Source organism: Bufo gargarizans, chromosome 6 (assembly GCF_014858855.1).
Source record: "Bufo gargarizans isolate SCDJY-AF-19 chromosome 6, ASM1485885v1, whole genome shotgun sequence".
NCBI classification, from domain to species: Eukaryota; Metazoa; Chordata; class Amphibia; order Anura; family Bufonidae; genus Bufo; species Bufo gargarizans.
Window position 1 is genome coordinate 104,487,156 of NC_058085.1, and position 20,607 is coordinate 104,507,762.

A 20,607-nucleotide genomic window follows, 5' to 3' on the forward strand; every position below is an offset into this window, starting at 1 on the left:
CACCTGACTGAAACTCGCTTGTGATGTCACCGAAGCTCGCCTGACTGAAATCCACTTGTGATGTCATAGTAGCACACCTGACTGAAATCCACTTGTGATGTCATAGTAGCACACCTGACTGAAATCCACTTGTGATGTCATAGTAGCACACCTGACTGAAACCCACTTGTGATGTCACCATAGCACACCTGACTGAAACCCACTTGTGATGTCACCGTAGCTGACCTGACTGCAACCCAGTTGTGATGTCATTGAAGCTTGCCTGCAACATATTAGTGATGTCATAGCTGCCTACCTGAGTGAAACACTAGTATCATACAGTTAGTACTATACACTTGCTAATACTATTCAGCCTGCACGTCATTTGGTTATAGTATACTCTCTAGTTGCTAGTATTGTATAGTTACTACCATACAGTCGCCCATGTTAGAACGCCAGTCAGCACGCAGTACAGCAGTCATACGGCGCTCGCTCCCATTCACACTGAGCGCCGCTTTCGTTAACCCTCTGTCGCCTGTGTCAGGTGAGCGCGCCGTACTACATGCCGCTCCCATATTCCCAATCCTCCTCAATTCACAGTCTCCTCAAACCTCCAGGCCACGCCCATTATGGTAATCAGGACACCTACAGTCGGCTTCTCATTGGCGCGCCGTGGTTAGGAGGCGTTACCCCACCGCTGGCAGACCGAGTGCCTTCTGGCAGGACTGTGCAGTGAAGGAGCGATGTTGGGAGGCTGAGGATCGCAGTTGATGTGTGGACTGTACCGGGGGGCTCTGTTCCACTGGGCAGGGGGGCTCTCCATGAGGGAGGAGAGGGCTGAGGACACCGAATACAGAATGGAGAAGCAGATGTCTCGCTGTAAAATAGTGGTGGTCGGGGACACTCAGTGTGGAAAGACGGCTCTGCTTCATGTGTTCGCCAAAGACTGCTACCCGGAGGTAACCTGCTCTTCTCTGCTGATCACAGCACTGCTACATCACAGATACCCCGCAGTGTGTGGAGCTGGTAGTCCAGTATACAGTGTGATGGGAAAGCAGTCTGTGATAGCGACCGGACTGTTCTGTACGGGAGAGTGCATTATATTAGTTATACTCACCAGTGTGTTATACCATAAACAGGAGAGGATTATTGCTAGTGTATTAGGTATACTTCTAGTAGTGTATTATATACTTCTAGTAGTGTGTATATATATATACTAGTACGGCGTTATATACTTCTAGTAGTGTATTATATATAAACTTCTAGTAGTGTATTACAAACTTCTAGTAGTGTATTATATACTTCTAGTACGGCGTTATATACTTCTAGTAGTGTATTATATATATAAATACTAGTACGGCGTTATATACTTCTAGTAGTGTATTATATATATAAATACTAGTACGGCGTTATATACTTCTAGTAGAGTATTATATATATACTTCTAGTAGTGTATTATATACTTCTAGTAGTGTATTATATACTTCTAGTAGTGTATTATATACTTCTAGTATGGTATTATATACTTCTAGTACGGCGTTATATACTTCTAGTAGTGTATTATATATATACTTCTAGTACAGTATTATATACTTCTAGTAGTGTATTATATATATACTTCTAGTACAGCATTATATACTTCTAGTAGTGTATTATATATACCTCTAGTAGTGTATTTTTTATATATATATATATATACTTCTAGTAGTGTATTATATACTTCTAGTAGTGTATTATATATATACTTCTAGTACAGTATTATATACTTCTAGTAGTGTATTATATATATACCTCTAGTAGTGTATTATATACTTCTAGTAATTATATATACTTCTAGCAGTGTATTATGTATACTAGGATAAGCAGCAGAGTATTATAAGAAACTAGTGTTTTATAGCTGTGATGGTATTTATCATTTACTATGATATTAGATACTAGTTATAATTACCAGTGTGTTATACCATAGGCAGGAGATGACTATTGCTAGTGTGTTATTGGTGTATATGTAACCAGCTCTGTATTATAGCTGCGAGTATGTGTTACATCCACTACTACTAATTAATTTATTATGGCTGCTAGTTCAGTAATGTCTTATAACCGGTTAATACATTACCTGTATCCTTCAGTGTATTATAAGTAGCCGTGTCTTATAACCACTATTCTATTTTATAGGCAATTAGTGTTTTATCACTTATAATGGCATGTGTGGTATAGTGATTTATAGGCTAGACTTCTGTTATACATACTGTGGTGTTATAACTAGTAGTGGATTACAGTTGCATATCCAGTAGTGTTAGAAGCTACTAGTAATGTGTTCTATATACTCTAGTGTGTTATCACTATTAGTGTGTTCTATATACTCTAGTGTGTTATCACTATTAGTGTGTTCTATATACTCTAGTGTGTCATTACTAGTAATGTGTTCTATATACTCTAGGGTGTCATTACTAGTAGTGTGTTCTATATACTCTAGGGTGTCATTACTAGTAGTGTGTTCTATATACTCTAGGGTGTCATTACTAGTAGTATGTTCTATATACTCTAGTGTGCCATTACTAGTAGTGTGTTATAGCTACTTTCTGTAACTAGTAGTTCATTATATTTACTATTGTTATAATCTGGTAGTTTGTTATACACAACTAAAAGTGTAGTTACTAGTCTACCACATACTACTGTGTCATAGGCTAATGCATTATATCTACTAGTCTGTTATATATGCATTGCTTGCACTAGCAGACTATGATTGCTGCTGGTTGTTATTAGTAGTGGATTATAATTATTAATGTGTTATAGTCAGTAGTGTTATAAGCAACTAAAAGTAATGTAACCAGTACATCAGTGTTATTACTAGCAGTGTGTTACAACTAGTGGTGTATTATAGCTGTCAGCTGTATCTAGCAGTGTATTATAGTTACTAGTATGTTATAACCAGTAGCTGTCAGCTGTAACTAGCAGTGTGGTTACTAGTGTGGTATAACTAGCAGTATATTATAGCAACTGATTTGTTCTAGTTACTATTCTGTTACATACTGTTACTGGTGTGTTATAGGCTACTATATGGGCTCATTCACATCTGTTGCAGAGGCCTCTGAAGGAGCCCATATAGTAGCCTATAACACACCAGTAACAGTATGTAACAGATTAGTAACTAGAACAAATCAGTTGCTATAATATACTGCTAGTTATACCACACTAGTAACCACACTGCTAGTTATACCACACTGCTGGTTATACCACACTGCTAGTTATACCACACTAGTAACCACCCTGCTGGGTATACCGCACTAGTAACCACACTGCTGGTTATACCACACTAGTGTAACCACCCTGCTGGGTATACCGCACTAGTAACCACCCTGCTGGGTATACCGCACTAGTAACCACACTGCTGGTTATACCACACTAGTAACCACACTGCTGGTTATACCACACTAGTAACCACCCTGCTGGTTATACCACACTAGTAACCACCCTGCTGGTTATACCACACTAGTAACCACCCTGCTGGTTATACCACACTAGTGTAACCACCCTGCTGGTTATACCACACTAGTAACCACACTGCTGGTTATACCACACTGGTAACCACACTGCTGGTTATACCACACTAGTAACCACACTGCTGGTTATACCACTCTAGTAACCACACTGCTGGTTATACCACACTAGTAACCACACTGCTGGTTATACCACACTAGTAACCACCCTGCTGGTTATACCACACTAGTAACCACACTGCTGGTTATACCGCACTAGTAACCACACTGCTGGTTATACCACACTAGTAACCACCCTGCTGGTTATACCACACTAGTAACCACACTGCTGGTTATACCGCACTAGTAACCACCCTGCTGGTTATACCACACTAGTAACCACCCTGCTGGTTATACCACACTAGTAACCACCCTGCTGGTTATACCACACTAGTGTAACCACCCTGCTGGTTATACCACACTAGTAACCACACTGCTGGTTATACCACACTAGTAACCACCCTGCTGGTTATACCGCACTAGTAACCACACTGCTGGTTATACCGCACTAGTAACCACACTGCTGGTTATACCACACTAGTAACCACCCTCCTGGTTATACCGCACTAGTAACCACACTGCTGGTTATACCACACTAGTAACCACACTGCTGGTTATACCACTCTAGTAACCACCCTGCTGGTTATACCACACTAGTAACCACACTGCTGGTTATACCACACTAGTAACCACACTGCTGGTTATACCACACTAGTAACCACACTGCTGGTTATACCACTCTAGTAACCACCCTGCTGGTTATACCACACTAGTAACCACACTGCTGGTTATACCACACTAGTAACCACACTGCTGGTTATACCACACTAGTAACCACACTGCTGGTTATACCACACTAGTAACCACCCTCCTGGTTATACCGCACTAGTAACCACACTGCTGGTTATACCACACTAGTAACCACACTGCTGGTTATACCACTCTAGTAACCACCCTGCTGGTTATACCACACTAGTAACCACACTGCTGGTTATACCACACTAGTAACCACACTGCTGGTTATACCACACTAGTAACCACACTGCTGGTTATACCACACTAGTAACCACACTGCTGGTTATACCGCACTAGTAACCACACTGCTGGTTATACCACACTAGTAACCACACTGCTGGTTATACCACACTAGTAACCACACTGCTGGTTATACCACACTAGTAACCACACTGCTGGTTATACCGCACTAGTAACCACACTGCTGGTTATACCGCACTAGTAACCACACTGCTGGTTATACCACACTAGTAACCACACTGCTGGTTATACCACTCTAGTAACCACCCTGCTGGTTATACCACACTAGTAACCACACTGCTGGTTATACCACACTGGTAACCACACTGCTGGTTATACCGCACTAGTAACCACACTGCTGGTTATACCACACTAGTGTAACCACCCTGCTGGTTATACCACACTAGTAACCACACTGCTGGTTATACCACACTAGTGACCACACTGCTGGTTATACCACACTAGTAACCACACTGCTGGTTATACCACACTAGTGTAACCACCCTGCTGGTTATACCACACTAGTAACCACACTGCTGGTTATACCACACTAGTGACCACACTGCTGGTTATACCACACTAGTAACTACACTGCTGGTTATACCGCACTAGTAACCACACTGCTGGTTATACCGCACTAGTAACCACACTGCTGGTTATACCGCACTAGTAACCACACTGCTGGTTATACCGCACTAGTAACCACACTGCTGGTTATACCGCACTAGTAACCACACTGCTGGTTATACCGCTCTAGTAACCACCCTGCTGGTTATACCACACTAGTAACCACACTGCTGGTTATACCACACTGCTGGTTATACCACACTGGTAACCACATTGCTGTTGCAGATTCTGCAGGACACAAAACTGCAACACTATCCAGTATAATGACGGACGCCATACCGGAAACCTGACGGACCCCTTTATAGTCAGTTTAGTCTCTCTGGATCTGACAGATTGGGCACCTCCAGTACTTTCGTTGTTTTGCTCCTATTATACTGGAGGAACAATGTGAACAAGCCCTAATGCTAGTCTCTGGTTTGTGAAGGACCCAGTGGCGGCCAGATGTCACATTTTCATGTGAATAAGACCTGTTGCTTTCTCTGGGCTCTTGCAACGATGGTTACTAGCCTCTGCTACTTTTAACTGGTAGTGCAGTATAGTTCCCAGTCTGTGATACCAGGCTACACTGGTCTTATACTTACTGGTCTTTGATACATAATGTCTTGTTATTAGCAGTATCTGAGGATAGAGGACTCGTATGTCCATGGGCTATTCCTAGCAGTATGTGCTGATGTGCAGTGCAAGCCTAGTGGCGTGTTTCATGTCCTTTACAGCAGTTTTACGTATTTAATAATGTGATTGTCGCAGACTATCATTGCTGTAAAGTTTTTGCTTGGCTACCTCCAGGACTGAGGTAGCTGATGTGACATGACATTGGAGGCAAACATTTTGGGTAGTTTTCTGCTCAGGTCAGGCCACTACAAGAATCAGATGGGCTGTGAGCACTTGCATATGAATTTTCTATAAGAGGTCATGTGCTTTTGAAGGGTCCCTGGATTAGTTCCAGTTCCCTAACTCTTGAGTTTCACTTTTACTTCCACTGACTTAGCTATATACTCTCTGTTGAAATGTGTAATTCCTCTATATTGGTTACTGTATATTCTATATGGAGTGTCTACATATGAATTGGAGCATTCTTAAATGTCCCTTTTAAAGGTGTCCAGGAGGAGGTGGGTTTTGGCAACCCTCCTCCTGGACAGACCTGCGAAGGGATGCATACTTTCCCTGCTTCCCGACACTGGCACTCCTTTGCTTCACGGCTTTGGCTGTTCCTCTGGGCTCCCTCGATGTAAACTTCATGTTCGACGCTGCAGCCAATCGCTGGCCACTGTGCTAACCTTTTCCCCTTGTCCGTGACCACTTGTCATGACGCAATGGGAGCAGGTCACCGCTGCAGTCAGCAATTGGCAGGAAGTTTACATCAGGGAGACCAGCGGAGGCTGGGGAAATATGCCTCCCTTCGCAGGATGCCAACCCTCCTCCCCAAATGCGAACAGCCTCTTTAACGCTACAAGCCCACGGCCTTGTCCGTATTTCGGTCCGCAAACCAACTGTCCACAAAATACAGATATCTTCTGTGTACACTCCACATTTTTCTCACTCCCATCAATGGAAATGGCCCATCTCTTCTGCAATATGGACAAGAATAGGACAGGTCATCCCTTTGATAGAGCTGTCGCCTTTCAATCCAGCCATGCTGTTCCCGGACGCAGTGTGATCCATTTATCATTTCGGTGCATGCTGTCAACATCAATTTGTGCTCCATACTTTATCATTTCGTGGTACATGGGATCAAGCTGGTGACGTGTTCGACGTGTGTGTCGCACTCAATGCCTACGTTAGGGCACATTGCTGCATTCATGTACAAGATGACTCCCTTGAAGCCCCACTTACAGGCCGTGCTTATCAAATAGAAAGCCATTAGACTGGTAGATGTGGCGTAGAAAGCAACGAGGCAGGATCGCAGCGCACTTACAGGTAGAATGCAGAGAGCATTAACTCTTGAGGTGGTGGGCCATAGTCCTGTCCTGTGTTGTGCTAGCTGACTGTGCAGCAGAGCCCTCTGAAGGGTTAATAACGTATGCATCTACAATAGGATTCAGTTCAGGCTGCTCAGCTGGATATCCCCCTTTTTTCGCCCCAAAGTGGAATCATATGTCAGTTTCCAGTACAGTACAGTGTAATCCTACAGAGGATTGTTCCCAGGGAGTTTTTGCATTTAGGAAAAGTGGTGTTCCACCGAGGCATGGGGTGGGGTGAAGTCCTACAGATACATGGTAGGTAGCGTGTAGGCAAATACTCAGGCGTGATCATAAAGGATTAAGCTCGGCCTATGGTAGAGACCCGGCGTTTTATCTATAGAAATGCTAATAGTGTAACTATTCCCATTGTAAGTGCCTTGTGATCCTATCAAAAAGTTCAGAATTGAGTTGTAGAGATGAAACGTGGTCCTATAAAGCAGACGGTGTAATCCTATTGACTCCATGAAGTTCTTTAGAGATCATTTCCACAGAGGCGTCTACGTGCCAGGCTAGAGACGATACGGAAAGTGGTTAATACTGCGCTATGAGGATGTCTGGCTCTGCAGCTTGGACCTCTCGTGGATCTCATGCCTAAGAAAATTCTACTGCTATATGGTGTTTTACAGTATAGTGATAACCGACATAGCTATGGCCTGTAGTGTTTCTGCTTTCATTTTTTAGATTATTACGAATGGAGCGCAGCTAAGAGGATGCTGATGGGGCTGGGTACCAGGGGGTGCCAACGAACCACTCTGCCATGGTATTTAGGACAGAACTGACTCTTTGAGCTAATCCTCTGATTATGGAGACATAACATGGGTTTTAAAGAACATTTTAATCTGAGATCTAGCTGTACATTTGCTAAGCGGTTGAAGGCAGTCTGTTGGTTTCTGTTATTTTAGACTAGGGAGAGTTTACTGTATACTTTTTTTTCAGACCAAAGTCCAAAAATGTTTGCCCCCATGGTCACTACTTTATCTGGCATTTCTCTAGTTCTGAGAACCTCCTTGAAGCATCGGCATACGTCTACATGAATGGTATTGGCAGCTGTTTCCATAAAACTCACGTTTATAGGCTTGCAACTTTAGTTTTATTGCGCCTTTACATATAACAGGAGGCAGCGTGATGGTGTTTGTAATATTCACTGTGTCGTACGGACACAGTTAAAAAATAATGAAAATTGGGGTCTTGGTCCTTGTGCATATTGGGTGTTTTCTGCAGACATAGGCTATTAAATATGCTGCAGAAAGTGTGTATGATCGGAGCTCTGCCTCGTTTTATCTATTAGAATAAGCAGAAAATGAACAAATATGACTGCCACTAAAGTGATGCAAATCCAGATGAAAAATAAAGAACGGTATACTGTACCTTTAAGGCTCAGTTCACATCTGCGCTAACATTTCCATTGCTCTGCAATATTATTTCAGTACAGATGCAAGCCGGGCTCAGCAGACCCCATAGGAGGGATCGGGTTTCCAACAGAGAGCACTGCTGTGCTATTATGTCCAGCTTTCCATTTTTTTTTTATTTATTTTTTTATGGAGACCATTAATGGAGCCTTCGTGTGAACGAAGTCTGAAATTCAGAGCCGTTCTTCCACTGCTGTCCTTCATTGGCCTTACTCCTCTGTTTATGTCTTTGCATGATTAGGTGTTGTCCATAATTGCACCACGTGGCTCTGGTGGCCAATGCCACGTGACTTGACTTCCATATGAACCACATATCATCATAGTGGGCTGTAGTCACTGGAGCAAGAGTACCAAATAAGGAACCAGCACAGATAGTAGTATATGTGTAGATGCAGACAAGAAAGAGAATCGGTGGAAGAGGACCAACCCTCCCCTTCATAGGCAGGTGGAGCTAACATACAAAACAAGCTATCCTTACAGAGGATGGAAGGTGGTCATCAGAGCTTGGGTTTTTCTGTCTTAGAATCATGGATTTCACTGCGACTTTTCCTCTGGGGAACCTGTGTTCTACACCCCACAGCTTTCTTGTGTTTGTGAAACATTATGGTTGGGGGGAAAAAGTTCCCCACTGAGTGGTATTCATCAGCATTTCAAAAATATAGTCCTGGAATAAGCCCCTTTTAGCTAACCCAATGTCACCTTGGGTGGCCTTTAATCTCCGCCAATGGCTTTGTAATGTATTGTGGTGCCGTGATCAGATGTTCTTCACCTTCTGGCTACACAACTGTATGCAGTGATTGATATCATAGCTCATTTTGTGTATGACCGTTCCAATCAATGACGGTAAGAATAGGAAAGCTCGTATCTATGGTCGGTTACTAATTAACCACATAACTGTGCGCAGGTTTGGATTTCCGAGAAGGGTGTTTGGATTTATATCATCAATATTTCTTCCACTTGATGTGTCGCTGTCATCTCTGGGCTCACTTGTTAATTATATTTTATGATATGTTGACTTGTCTCGCCGCCAGTGTCCAAGTTTCCTTGCAGAGCAGGCGTCCGATCTTGTGTTGTAGGTCAGCCTTCTACTGTAGCTTCCTACCTCATGTATTTGTTCCTACAGAGTTCTCTATTTAAGGCCTTTGTAGGTTGTCGCATTTACTGCAGACATATTATATGATCCATGCATGTTGTAAGCTTGATGGTTCATCGGGGTATAATTAGAAATAGCGTATTCTCTACCGGACCGTACAAAGACAAAGGCTAACAAGTTTTAAGTGACTTCTAACGTCATAATAATTTACATCAGGGGATTATTATTTCTTAGAATTCATAGGTTCCTTATGACAGTGTTGGGTCTTTCTTGTTAAATGAAGGTCTCCTGCAGACTGCTGTCAGCACCCACAGCAGGACCATACATGGTCAAGGAGATATAAAGGGGTTATCCCACGAAAAGTATTACTATGCAATGTCTAGGGCATTTCTAATGAAGTATTATTGCAGTATACATGCAAGTTTTTTTTATTTTTATGTTCATGACATTTTCCACCTTCTCCTGCTTATTCTTCCGGTCCATCTTCTTCTTCATTGAATGGTGGTGGACTAACATGCTCAGCATCTTCCCTGCTGTCCTCTCAGTGCCATCGTGGAGCTCTCATAGTGAAGCTGCCCAGATACCTTTCATTGATGAATTAATTAATTTATTCATTCCTGCATCTAAATTCATAGAAATTTACCTTTTTCCACAAACAAGTGCCAAATAGACATCAGCCCAACATTTCATTCACATTAGAAGGTCAGCCAGTCATTGGCTAGTTTGGTTAACCTACATTTAGTGTGTATGGCCATCCATAGGCTTAAGAATCATTTTGTCTTTGATCAGCTTTGACCAGTTGAAATATTCTGCATCGGTCAGAAATACATAAAAATATATTTCCCACTGTTGAAGTAATTTGGCCCAAAAAAATGGTTCATATGATACCAGATAGCTATCTGATTATCTGTATGTCCCAGCCATGATTTTCCCAAAACGCCATTTATAGTTATTTAGTGTATGTTAACATACATAATGGGGAAGCACGTTAATTAGTGATGGGCCGTGTCTGCCAGAGGTTGCCTTCGTTAGTGTCTGGTTTATAGAGGGGAGGAGGGGGCCCAATCAGTGAACCCCCCTCTATGATGCATATATATATGTATATTGAAAAGAGCTGTCGAAATGAGTCAGCCCCTTTAATGAGGTTAAGGAGACTGTCTCTACGGAGTCCACTAATGGGCGCATTCAGTCTGGTTTTGCACCAGGCTGTTTTCTTCCTGTAGACTTCACACAATTGCATTAGCTGAAAACATCTGGGCTTAATCTCATTAGGACGGTTTTAACTGTAGTGAGTGCGGATTAACGCTCATTCATTTAGATTTCCGTCTGATATTTTAATTGAAAATACAGTTATCAAGTTAAAATAAAGAAACGCTTAAACATTTGGCTGCAGATGAAATGTTTTGTGACGGCTCAGAAGTGCAAATATCGATACTATGGTAACAAAAGCAGCAGACTATAAGAAGAAGGCATGCTACGCTAAGAAACAGAACCTATCTGAAGCTGAAATAAAGGAGGCCTAGTTGTTGAGTCATCACGTGGGCTTTAAAGCGAGTCCGCCAGCAGTTTTGATACCTGTTGTGGACTTCAGTCCAGTACAGAGAGTGCCCGGAACTGCACCATCCACACACTGTGCTAATTGCTTGAATACGTATCCCTCGCCAGCCTGTTCCAGTTATTCATCAGTGGTGCTCAGTACTTTTGCAGAAAAGCCAAATAATTGGCGCTTCTGTAGTATGAAAAAGTTCATATGGCACGCAAAACCCCGCAAAGGCACACAGATGGGAATGATGGCCATGTCACGCCTCACATGACGCTTTGTCAAAGTGTCTCCTTTTATTATCAGAAAAGTTGTGAATATGATCATTTTTTTTCTGCCTGATTCTGCTCCTGCAAGTGCCCAGGAGGTAGCGTGAACTGCTTTGTGCCTTGAGCTGCTACACAGCCACTCCCCTCTGCTCTGAGTGACAGCTGTAGCATCCAACCAAAACTACAACTGTCACTCAGAGGGGAGGGGCTGTGAAGCAGCTCAATGCAGAGCGCACGTCACCGTGAAGCTCCACCTCCAGTAAAGCTCCAGGGCACTTGCAGGAACAGAGTCTGGCAGATTCCCTCAAGGGCATTAGCAGAAGGAAGCAAGTGCGAAACTTGGGTTGGATATTTCACTATTGGATCTCTCTGTCTGTGTTCCTGAGAGGGATCTAGGCGGAGATTTGATGTATCTGAAGTATTAGGCCTCGTTCACACTTCAGTGTTTGGTCAGTGATTTCCATCAGTGATTTGTGAGCCAAAACCAGGTGCAACTCTAAACACAGAACAGGAGCAGATCTTTCCCTTCTACCTCATGTCTGTGGAGGCTCCACTTCTGGTTTTGGCTCACAAATCACTGATGGAAATCACTGACCAAACACTGAAGTGTGAACGAGGCCTTAGAGATTTCCACGTGGAGCTACTGGCAGAACAACTAGAGTGTCTTTCCTTCCCTGGACTTCTTTCTGTGAATTGAAGGGAGCGTGGATCAGATTTTACAATGTTCATCCAAAGTCAGAATCACCCATGAAGCAGAAACCCGTTTTTCCTTATGTTAGGGGAAATATTCCTTTCTGACCCTAAATTTGCCAATCAGAATAATTCCCTCGTCAACAACCCTTCTTTAGAAATCTAGTAGCTATAACTTACACTCCAGAAATACATCCAGGCCCCTCTTGAACTCTTATTAAGTTCATCATCACCACCTCTTCTGGCAGAACTCCATGGTCTCACTCCTTCTTCTTTTCTCTAGGCATAGATAATGGTCTGTTATCCATCCATCTGTTATTTGCGTGAAAAACATACCAAGGACAATGGAAAAAACGTATTACAATGGACTTCAGGTTCTCTTTTGAGGTCGACAAATCCACTTCATGATGGCTACTAATCATCTAATAATGGAGAGTGTGTATTATTTTACCTTAAAGGGGTATTCCCATCACAGACAATGGAGGCATATTGCTAGGATATGCCCCCATTGTCTGATAGGTGCGAGTCCCACCTCTGGGACCCGCACCTACAATGAGAACGGAGCGGGGAAATGAACGGAGGACGCACTGCGCATGCGCAGCCGCCCTTCATTCATTTCTATGGGGCCGTCGAAAATAGCCGGCTATTTCCATCTTCTACATAGAAATAAATGGGAGCAAGGGCCGCGCGTGCACGGTGCGCTTCCATTCATTTCTGTGGGAGCAGCGTGGACATCTGGGGTCCTCCAGCCACAGCTCTCCCAGCTCTGTTCTCGTTGTAGCTGTGGGTCCCAGAGGTGGGACCCACACCTATCAGACAATGAGGGCATATCCTAGTGATATGCCCCCATTGTCTGTCTGTGATGGGAATACCCCTTTAAAGGGGTTGTCCATCATAGCTGTATATAAGTGGTCAATTGCTGGGGCCCTCACTGATCATGAGAGTAAGGCCTCATGCACACGACAGTATTTTTTCACTGTCCGCAAAACGGGGTTCCGTTGGTCCGTGATCCGTGACCGTTTTTCCGTCCGTGGGTCTTCCTTGATTTTTGGAGGATCCACGGACATGAAAAAAAAGTCATTTTGGTGTCCGCCTGGCCGTGCGGAGCCAAACGGATCCGTCCTGAATTACAATGCAAGTCAATGGGGACGGATCCGTTTGATGTTGACACAATATGGTGCCATTTCAAACGGATCCGTCCCCATTGACTTTCAATGTAAAGTCTGGAGTTCTGTTATACCATCGGATTGGAGTTTTCTCCAATCCGATGGTATATTTTAACTTGTAGCGTCCCCATCACCATGGGAACGCCTCTATGTTAGAATATACTGTCGGATATGAGCTACATCGTGAAACTCATTTCCGACAGTATATTCTAACACAGAGGCGTTCCCATGGTGATGGAGACGCTTCAGGTTAGAATATACAAAAAAACTGTGTACATGACTGTCCCCTGCTGCCTGGCAGGTGCTGCCAGGCAGCAGGGGGCAGACCCCCCCCCCCCCCTGTTTTTAACTCATTGGTGGCCAGTGGGCCCCCCCTCCCCTGTTGTTAACTCGTTGGTGGCCAGTGTGCGCACCCCCCTCCCTCCCTCCCTCTATTGTTTTAATACATTGGGGCCAGTGTGCGCGCGCCCCCCCAACCCCCCCCCCCCCTCCCTCCCTCTATTGTTTGAATACATTGGGGCCAGTGTGCGCGCGCTCCCTCCCTCCCTCTATTGTTTTAATACATTGGGGCCAGTGTGCGCGCGCCCCCCCAACCCCCCCCCCCCCCTCCCTCCCTCTATTGTTTGAATACATTGGGGCCAGTGTGCGCGCGCTCCCTCCCTCCCTCTATTGTTTTAATACATTGGGGCCAGTGTGCGCGCGCCCCCCCCCACCCCCCCCCCCCCCCCCCCCCTCCCTCCCTCTATTGTAATCATCATCGGTGGCAGCGGAGTGGAAGATTTTCATACTTACCTGGCTGCTGGCTGCTGCGATCTCTGTGTCCGGCCGGGAGCTCCTCCTACTGGTAAGTGACAGGTCTGTGCGGCGCATTGCTGTCACTTACCAGTAGGAGGAGCTCCCGGCCGGACGCAGACATCGCAGCAGCCAGCAGCCAGGTAAGTATGAAAATCTTCTACTCCGCTGCCACCGATGATGATTACAATAGAGGGAGGGAGGGGGGGGGGGGGGGGGGGGGGGGGGGGGGGGGCGCGCGCACACTGGCCCCAATGTATTCAAACAATAGAGGGAGGGAGGGGGGGTTGGGGGGGGGCGCGCACACTGGCCCCAATGTATTCAAACAATAAAGGGAGGGAGGGGGGGTTGGGGGGGCGCGCGCACACTGGCCCCAATGTATTAAAACAATAGAGGGAGGGAGGGGGGTGCGCACACTGGCCACCAACGAGTTAACAACAGGGGGGGGGGGGGGCCGCACAATGATATTCAAACTGGGGAGGGGGGGGGGGGGGGGTCTGCCCCCTGCTGCCTGGCAGCCCTGATCTCTTACAGGGGGATATGATGGGGTTAATTGTACTATCATATCCCCCTGTAAGAGATCGGGTGCTGCCAGGCAGCAGGGGGCAGTCTTGTACAAAGTTTGCAGTGTATTCTAACTAGAAGCGTCCCCATCACCATGGGAACGCTTCTGTGTTAGAATATACTGTCGGAAATGAGTTTTCACGAAGTGAAAACTTAGCTCAGAAAAAGCTTTTATACAGACGGATCTTCAGATCCGTCTGTATGAAAGCAACCTACGGCCACGGATCACGGACACGGATGCCAATCTTGTGTGCATCCGTGTTCTTTCACGGACCCATTGACTTGAATGGGCCCGTGAACCGTTGGCCGTGAAAAAAATAGGACAGGTCATATTTTTTTCACGGCCAGGAAACACGGCTCACGGATGCGGCTGCCAAACGGTGCATTTTCCGATTTTTCCACGGACCCATTGAAAGTCAATGGGTCCGTGAAAAAAAACGGAAAACGGCACAACGGCCACGGATGCACACAACGGTCGTGTGCATGAGGCCTAAGGCCTCATGCACACGGACGTTTTTTTTCACGGTCCGCAAAACGGGGTTCCGTTGGTCCGTGATCCGTGACCGTTTTTCCGTCCGTGGGTCTTCCTTGATTTTTGGAGGATCCACGGACATGAAAAAAAAGTCATTTTGGTGTCCGCCTGGCCGTGCGGAGCCAAACGGATCCGTCCTGAATTACAATGCAAGTCAATGGGGACGGATCCGTTTGATGTTGACACAATATGGTGCCATTTCAAACGGATCCGTCCCCATTGACTTTCAATGTAAAGTCTGGAGTTCTGTTATACCATCGGATTGGAGTTTTCTCCAATCCGATGGTATATTTTAACTTGTAGCGTCCCCATCACCATGGGAACGCCTCTATGTTAGAATATACTGTCGGATATGAGCTACATCGTGAAACTCATTTCCGACAGTATATTCTAACACAGAGGCGTTCCCATGGTGATGGAGACGCTTCAGGTTAGAATATACAAAAAAACTGTGTACATGACTGCCCCCTGCTGCCTGGCAGGTGCTGCCAGGCAGCAGGGGGCAGACCCCCCCCCCCCCTGTTTTTAACTCATTGGTGGCCAGTGGGCCCCCCCTCCCCTGTTGTTAACTCGTTGGTGGCCAGTGTGCGCACCCCCCTCCCTCCCTCTATTGTTTTAATACATTGGGGCCAGTGTGCGCGCGCCCCCCAACCCCCCCTCTATTATTTTAATACATTGGGGCCAGTGTGCGCGCGCCCCCCCAACCCCCCCCCCCTCCCTCCCTCTATTGTTTTAATACATTGGGGCCAGTGTGCGCGCGCCCCCCCAACCCCCCCCTCCCTCCCTCTCTCTATTGTTTTAATACATTGGGGCCAGTGTGCGCGCGCCCCCCCAACCCCCCCTCCCTCCCTCTCTCTATTGTTTTAATACATTGGGGCCAGTGTGCGCACCCCCCCAACCCCCCCCCCCCCCCCTCCCTCCCTCTATTGTAATCATCATCGGTGGCAGCGGAGTAGAAGATTTTCATACTTACCTGCTTCTTGCTGCTGCGATGTCTGCGTCCGGCCGGGAGCTCCTCCTACTGGTAAGTGACAGCAATGCGCCGCACAGACCTGTCACTTACCAGTAGGAGGAGCTCCCGGCCGGACGCAGACATCGCAGCAGCAAGAAGCAGGTAAGTATGAAAATCTTCTACTCCGCTGCCACCGATGATGATTACAATAGAGGGAGGGAGGGGGGGGGGGGGGGTTGGGGGGGTGCGCACACTGGCCCCAATGTATTAAAACAATAGAGGGAGGGAGGGGGGGTTGGGGGGGGGGGGGCGCGCACACTGGCCCCAATGTATTAAAACAATAGAGGGAGGGAGGGAGGGGGGTGCGCACACTGGCCACCAACGAGTTAACAACAGGGGAGGGGGGGGGCCGCACAATGATATTCAAACTGGGGAGGGGGGGGGGGGTCTGCCCCCTGCTGCCTGGCAGCCCTGATCTCTTACAGGGGGATATGATGGGGTTAATTGTACTATCATATCCCCCTGTAAGAGATCGGGTGCTGCCAGGCAGCAGGGGGCAGTCTTGTACAAAGTTTGCAGTGTATTCTAACTAGAAGCGTCCCCATCACCATGGGAACGCTTCTGTGTTAGAATATACTGTCGGAAATGAGTTTTCACGAAGTGAAAACTTAGATCAGAAAAAGCTTTTATGCAGACGGATCTTCGGATCCGTCTGTATGAAACTAAAACCTACGGCCACGGATCACGGACACGGATGCCAATCTTGTGTGCATCCGTGTTCTTTCACGGACCCATTGACTTGAATGGGCCCGTGAACCGTTGGCCGTGAAAAAAATAGGACAGGTCATATTTTTTTCACGGCCAGGAAACACGGCTCACGGATGCGGCTGCCAAACGGTGCATTTTCCGATTTTTCCACGGACCCATTGAAAGTCAATGGGTCCGTGAAAAAAAACGGAAAACGGCACAACGGCCACGGATGCACACAACGGTCGTGTGCATGAGGCCTAAAGGTCCTGAGTACAGCACTCAGCTCTCTTTGTCAGGTCCATAGAAAATGAATGCAGTTTGTGTGACTGTCACTCCAATCAGGCAAGAGGCTTTGTACCCCTGTTCTCAAGATTGGTAAGGTTCCCAGAAGTGAGACTCTCAGATGTCAAACACTTCTCACTATCCTATGGATGGTGGAATAACCCTATTAAAGGGTTTATCCAAGACGAATAAAGACCTCCCAGAGTGACCAACCTGGAGTGGTGATCATACTTAATTGGTTTCCGTTACTGGGTTCGGTCTCTGTGGCTCCCGGGCTGGGTCTTCCTCTCCCTGCAGTGCTGAAAACAAAATTTGTCAATGGAGGACAGATGACTGCTGCAGCCAGTCACAGGCCACAGTGGTGACCTGCTCTCCTAGTGGCCTGTGATTGGCTGGATCGGTCACGTGTCCCCCCCCATCGACGGATGTTGTTTACAGCACTGCAGTGAAAGAGCCAGCCCGGGAGCCACAGAGACTGAACCCAGTGGAGGGGACCAGGTAAGTATGATCTCCACCAATGGTCGGCCACACTGGGAGATCTTTATTAATTTTGGATTGCCCCTTTAAGTTCTATAACCGGCCATATACAGATTGGAGATGGCTACTTTCTAAAAAGCCTATCATTCGTGATTGCCCTGGGAAGGTTGTCCATGGCTTTTTTATCTCATGACAGTCAGCAGCCAGTGGTCTAACCTCTGAGAACTCTTTAGGTTGTTGAAATGGGTCTGAGTTTCTTAGATTCTCCGGTTCTCCTGTTTCTTTTGAACGTCTTTCATTCCCATTTCCACTTCATTCATCTATTTTATTCTTGCTGTTGCGTTTCCTTTAATCTTATCATGTGCAATTACAGTATGTCAGATGGACACATGGTAGCTAGATCCACCAAGGAATAATCGAAGTACGCTTTCCTTGTATCCCATAGGAATAGCCCGGCTTCATTTGCATAACTTGTTACAAGGTGATAATTTCCTTTCTCCATCTTCAGGGACTTTTTTTTAAATCATTCCAGAAGATGAATAGGATTCTGGAGAAATTTGTGTGATTCATTTATCGTTGTCATCTCACATTTAAATGAGGTGGTCTGGCAGCTTGAAATGTGAAGACATGGAGGATTTATAGCTGCACCGGGGAAAAATAGGAGACAAAGAGCCGTCATGTGGGTGGTTCTGTGCAGATGATCTCATGACTTTGTAAATCATTGGTTCCTCCCTGACCGGTTATTAGAGGGGGTTTCTGGGAGTACATTAATGAGGGCCAGTGGTGTACATAGAGAAGTAAGGTCCCCATAGCAAGGATCAAACCAGGCCCCCCACACAGGACAGAAGGGTTTCCAACTAAACCCCTTTCAATGACCCTTTGGCCATTTTTCCACGGCCTCATTTGCTAAAAGTTGTTTCTTTAGAGGGTCCTGACTAAGTTTTCACCCCCAGTAGAAATGGGGATGATCCTAACTGGGCCCCCTCTTGCCCTGGGCCCCATAGCACTCGCATGGTCTGCTGCTATGGTAGTTACGCCCCTGATGAGGGCCTATCCTCAGGATAGGTCATCCATATCAGATCAGTGGGGTCCGACTCCCAGCACCCCCAAGATCAGCTGTTTGAAGAGGCTGCAGCACTGGCGCCGTACATTATATAGTGGCTGCGCTTGATATTCATTTGAATGGGACTGAGCTGCTACTAGTCCATTTGACCAATGAATGTGATGACTCTGGCCGAGAAAGAGGGTGAAGGTCTCATTGGAGCACTGTGGTCCCTTTAAACATCTGATCGCTGGGGTTACCGGGAGTCGGATCCCCGCTGATGTGATATTAATGATCTGTCCTGAAGATAGGTCATCATCAATATTTTACTCCTGGAAAACCCCTTTAATGTCTATTTACTCAGGCTGGGGAACTCGGGGAACTAATGCTTTAGGAACTTTAGTTCAGCCGATCATTTCTAAGCACCCCACCTATCTGCTGACAAATGCTCATTTGTCGAAATAGTATGGAGGACGACGGGTGGTGCTAATGATATTTTTCAAATAAACACACTGAAAGCAATACTATAGGGATCAGATACTAAAAGGGGGTCATTTACTATTAGAAATATGCGAGCTAGCGCATGCGCAGTGTTGTCATAGTGCTCCTTCCCTTGTGCTGGCATCAGCCTCAGGGAAGAAACTGTGCATGTGCTAGCTTGCGCAACCCGAGATTACAGCGTTCTAGCTTTCTGACGTCGGGGAGCAAGGAGGAGATTCTGAGGATGCGGGGCGGTGTTGGGCTCCTTCACGCTGGACTTATCTCCGGGACAGGACTTATCTCAGGTTAATTTGCATATGTATCAAATAGTTTTTTTTACACAATAGAGGCACACAGAGCTATGGGGACTGGGTATTGTGGATGTGCTAGCGGCCATCTAGCAACCCATGTCCTCAGCTCTATACACAACATCCAGGTGACAGGTTCCCTTTAAACTTGTTAAAAAATTTTTTTTTTTATGTGTCAGGTAAATGTTTATTTCATCACATATTTATTACAATGTACAAACAGTGTAGAAAAGCACAACTTTGTCTACCATTAACTGTAAAGTCACTGCATGCAAAATCTAGTATATTCATATGTTCATTAGCTTTTTTTGTACATTTTTTAAAAAAAAAATAATTAAAATTTTACTTGATGTTTGTAGTGCAGAAAAAAAATATGTATCTGCATGAACACTGTCAGCAAGTAGGCCCATTTATAAAGACCAGCATGTAGTATGCCAGTCTTAAGCAGCTGCTGACATAAGATGTGTAAAATTTATAAAAAGTTGCATGCCTTTTAATAATTTTGCTACACCTGGGATATCCGTGTGCTAGGAACTCATGTTGCCCATATCCTGCCCACATGTTTGTTTTTTAAAAGAGGCAAGCACATTTTAAACAAGGAAAAAGTTTACTTTTCTGGCACAAGGGGCTTAAAACAACCCCCCCTATGATTCTGGTAATAGCTTGATAAATACTCAGATAGAGGACTGGTTATAGTTAGAAAAAAATACTCACCTCTCTCTTGCTCCTATGGGCACCTCCGCTCTTCTTGCAGTACTGTGTCTAGGTGAACACTACACTGTGATCTGATGTTGCACAGCGTCAGGTCAAAGCGTGCTCCTATGCGCACTACGTCCTGTCCTGTGGACAATGCAGTGCAATGCAGGCGCCCAGACAACAGGCCATGGGAGCGGTAAGTAATACTAGTGCTAAGACTGGGAGCACCATACTCACCACTCCCTGGGCCTTAAAATAAATCCATCTATCCTCCTCCTGGACCCCTTCCTGAGTTTGGGCCCTCCAGCAGCCAATTCCCCTGCTTCCATGGTAGCTATGCCCCTGCACACCGATTCATCAACAGCTCCTTGCGGACAGTTTTCTGTAGAACAAAATGTTTTTGCACACTTGACAAATAAAAATCAAC

General features: G+C 45.7%; 1 protein-coding gene across 1 annotated transcript in view; it reads left to right on the top strand.

Annotated features, from left to right (window-relative positions):
• The first annotated feature begins 723 nt into the window (after positions 1-723).
• Positions 724-20,607, top strand: part of RND2 (Rho family GTPase 2) — a 97,153-nt gene continuing 77,269 nt past the window's right edge. Inside the window, exon 1 of the mRNA XM_044297026.1 lies at positions 724-938. Within this exon, the coding sequence (XP_044152961.1) occupies positions 750-938 (189 nt within the window). The 5' untranslated portion in view covers positions 724-749. The remainder of the gene's footprint in view (positions 939-20,607) is intronic.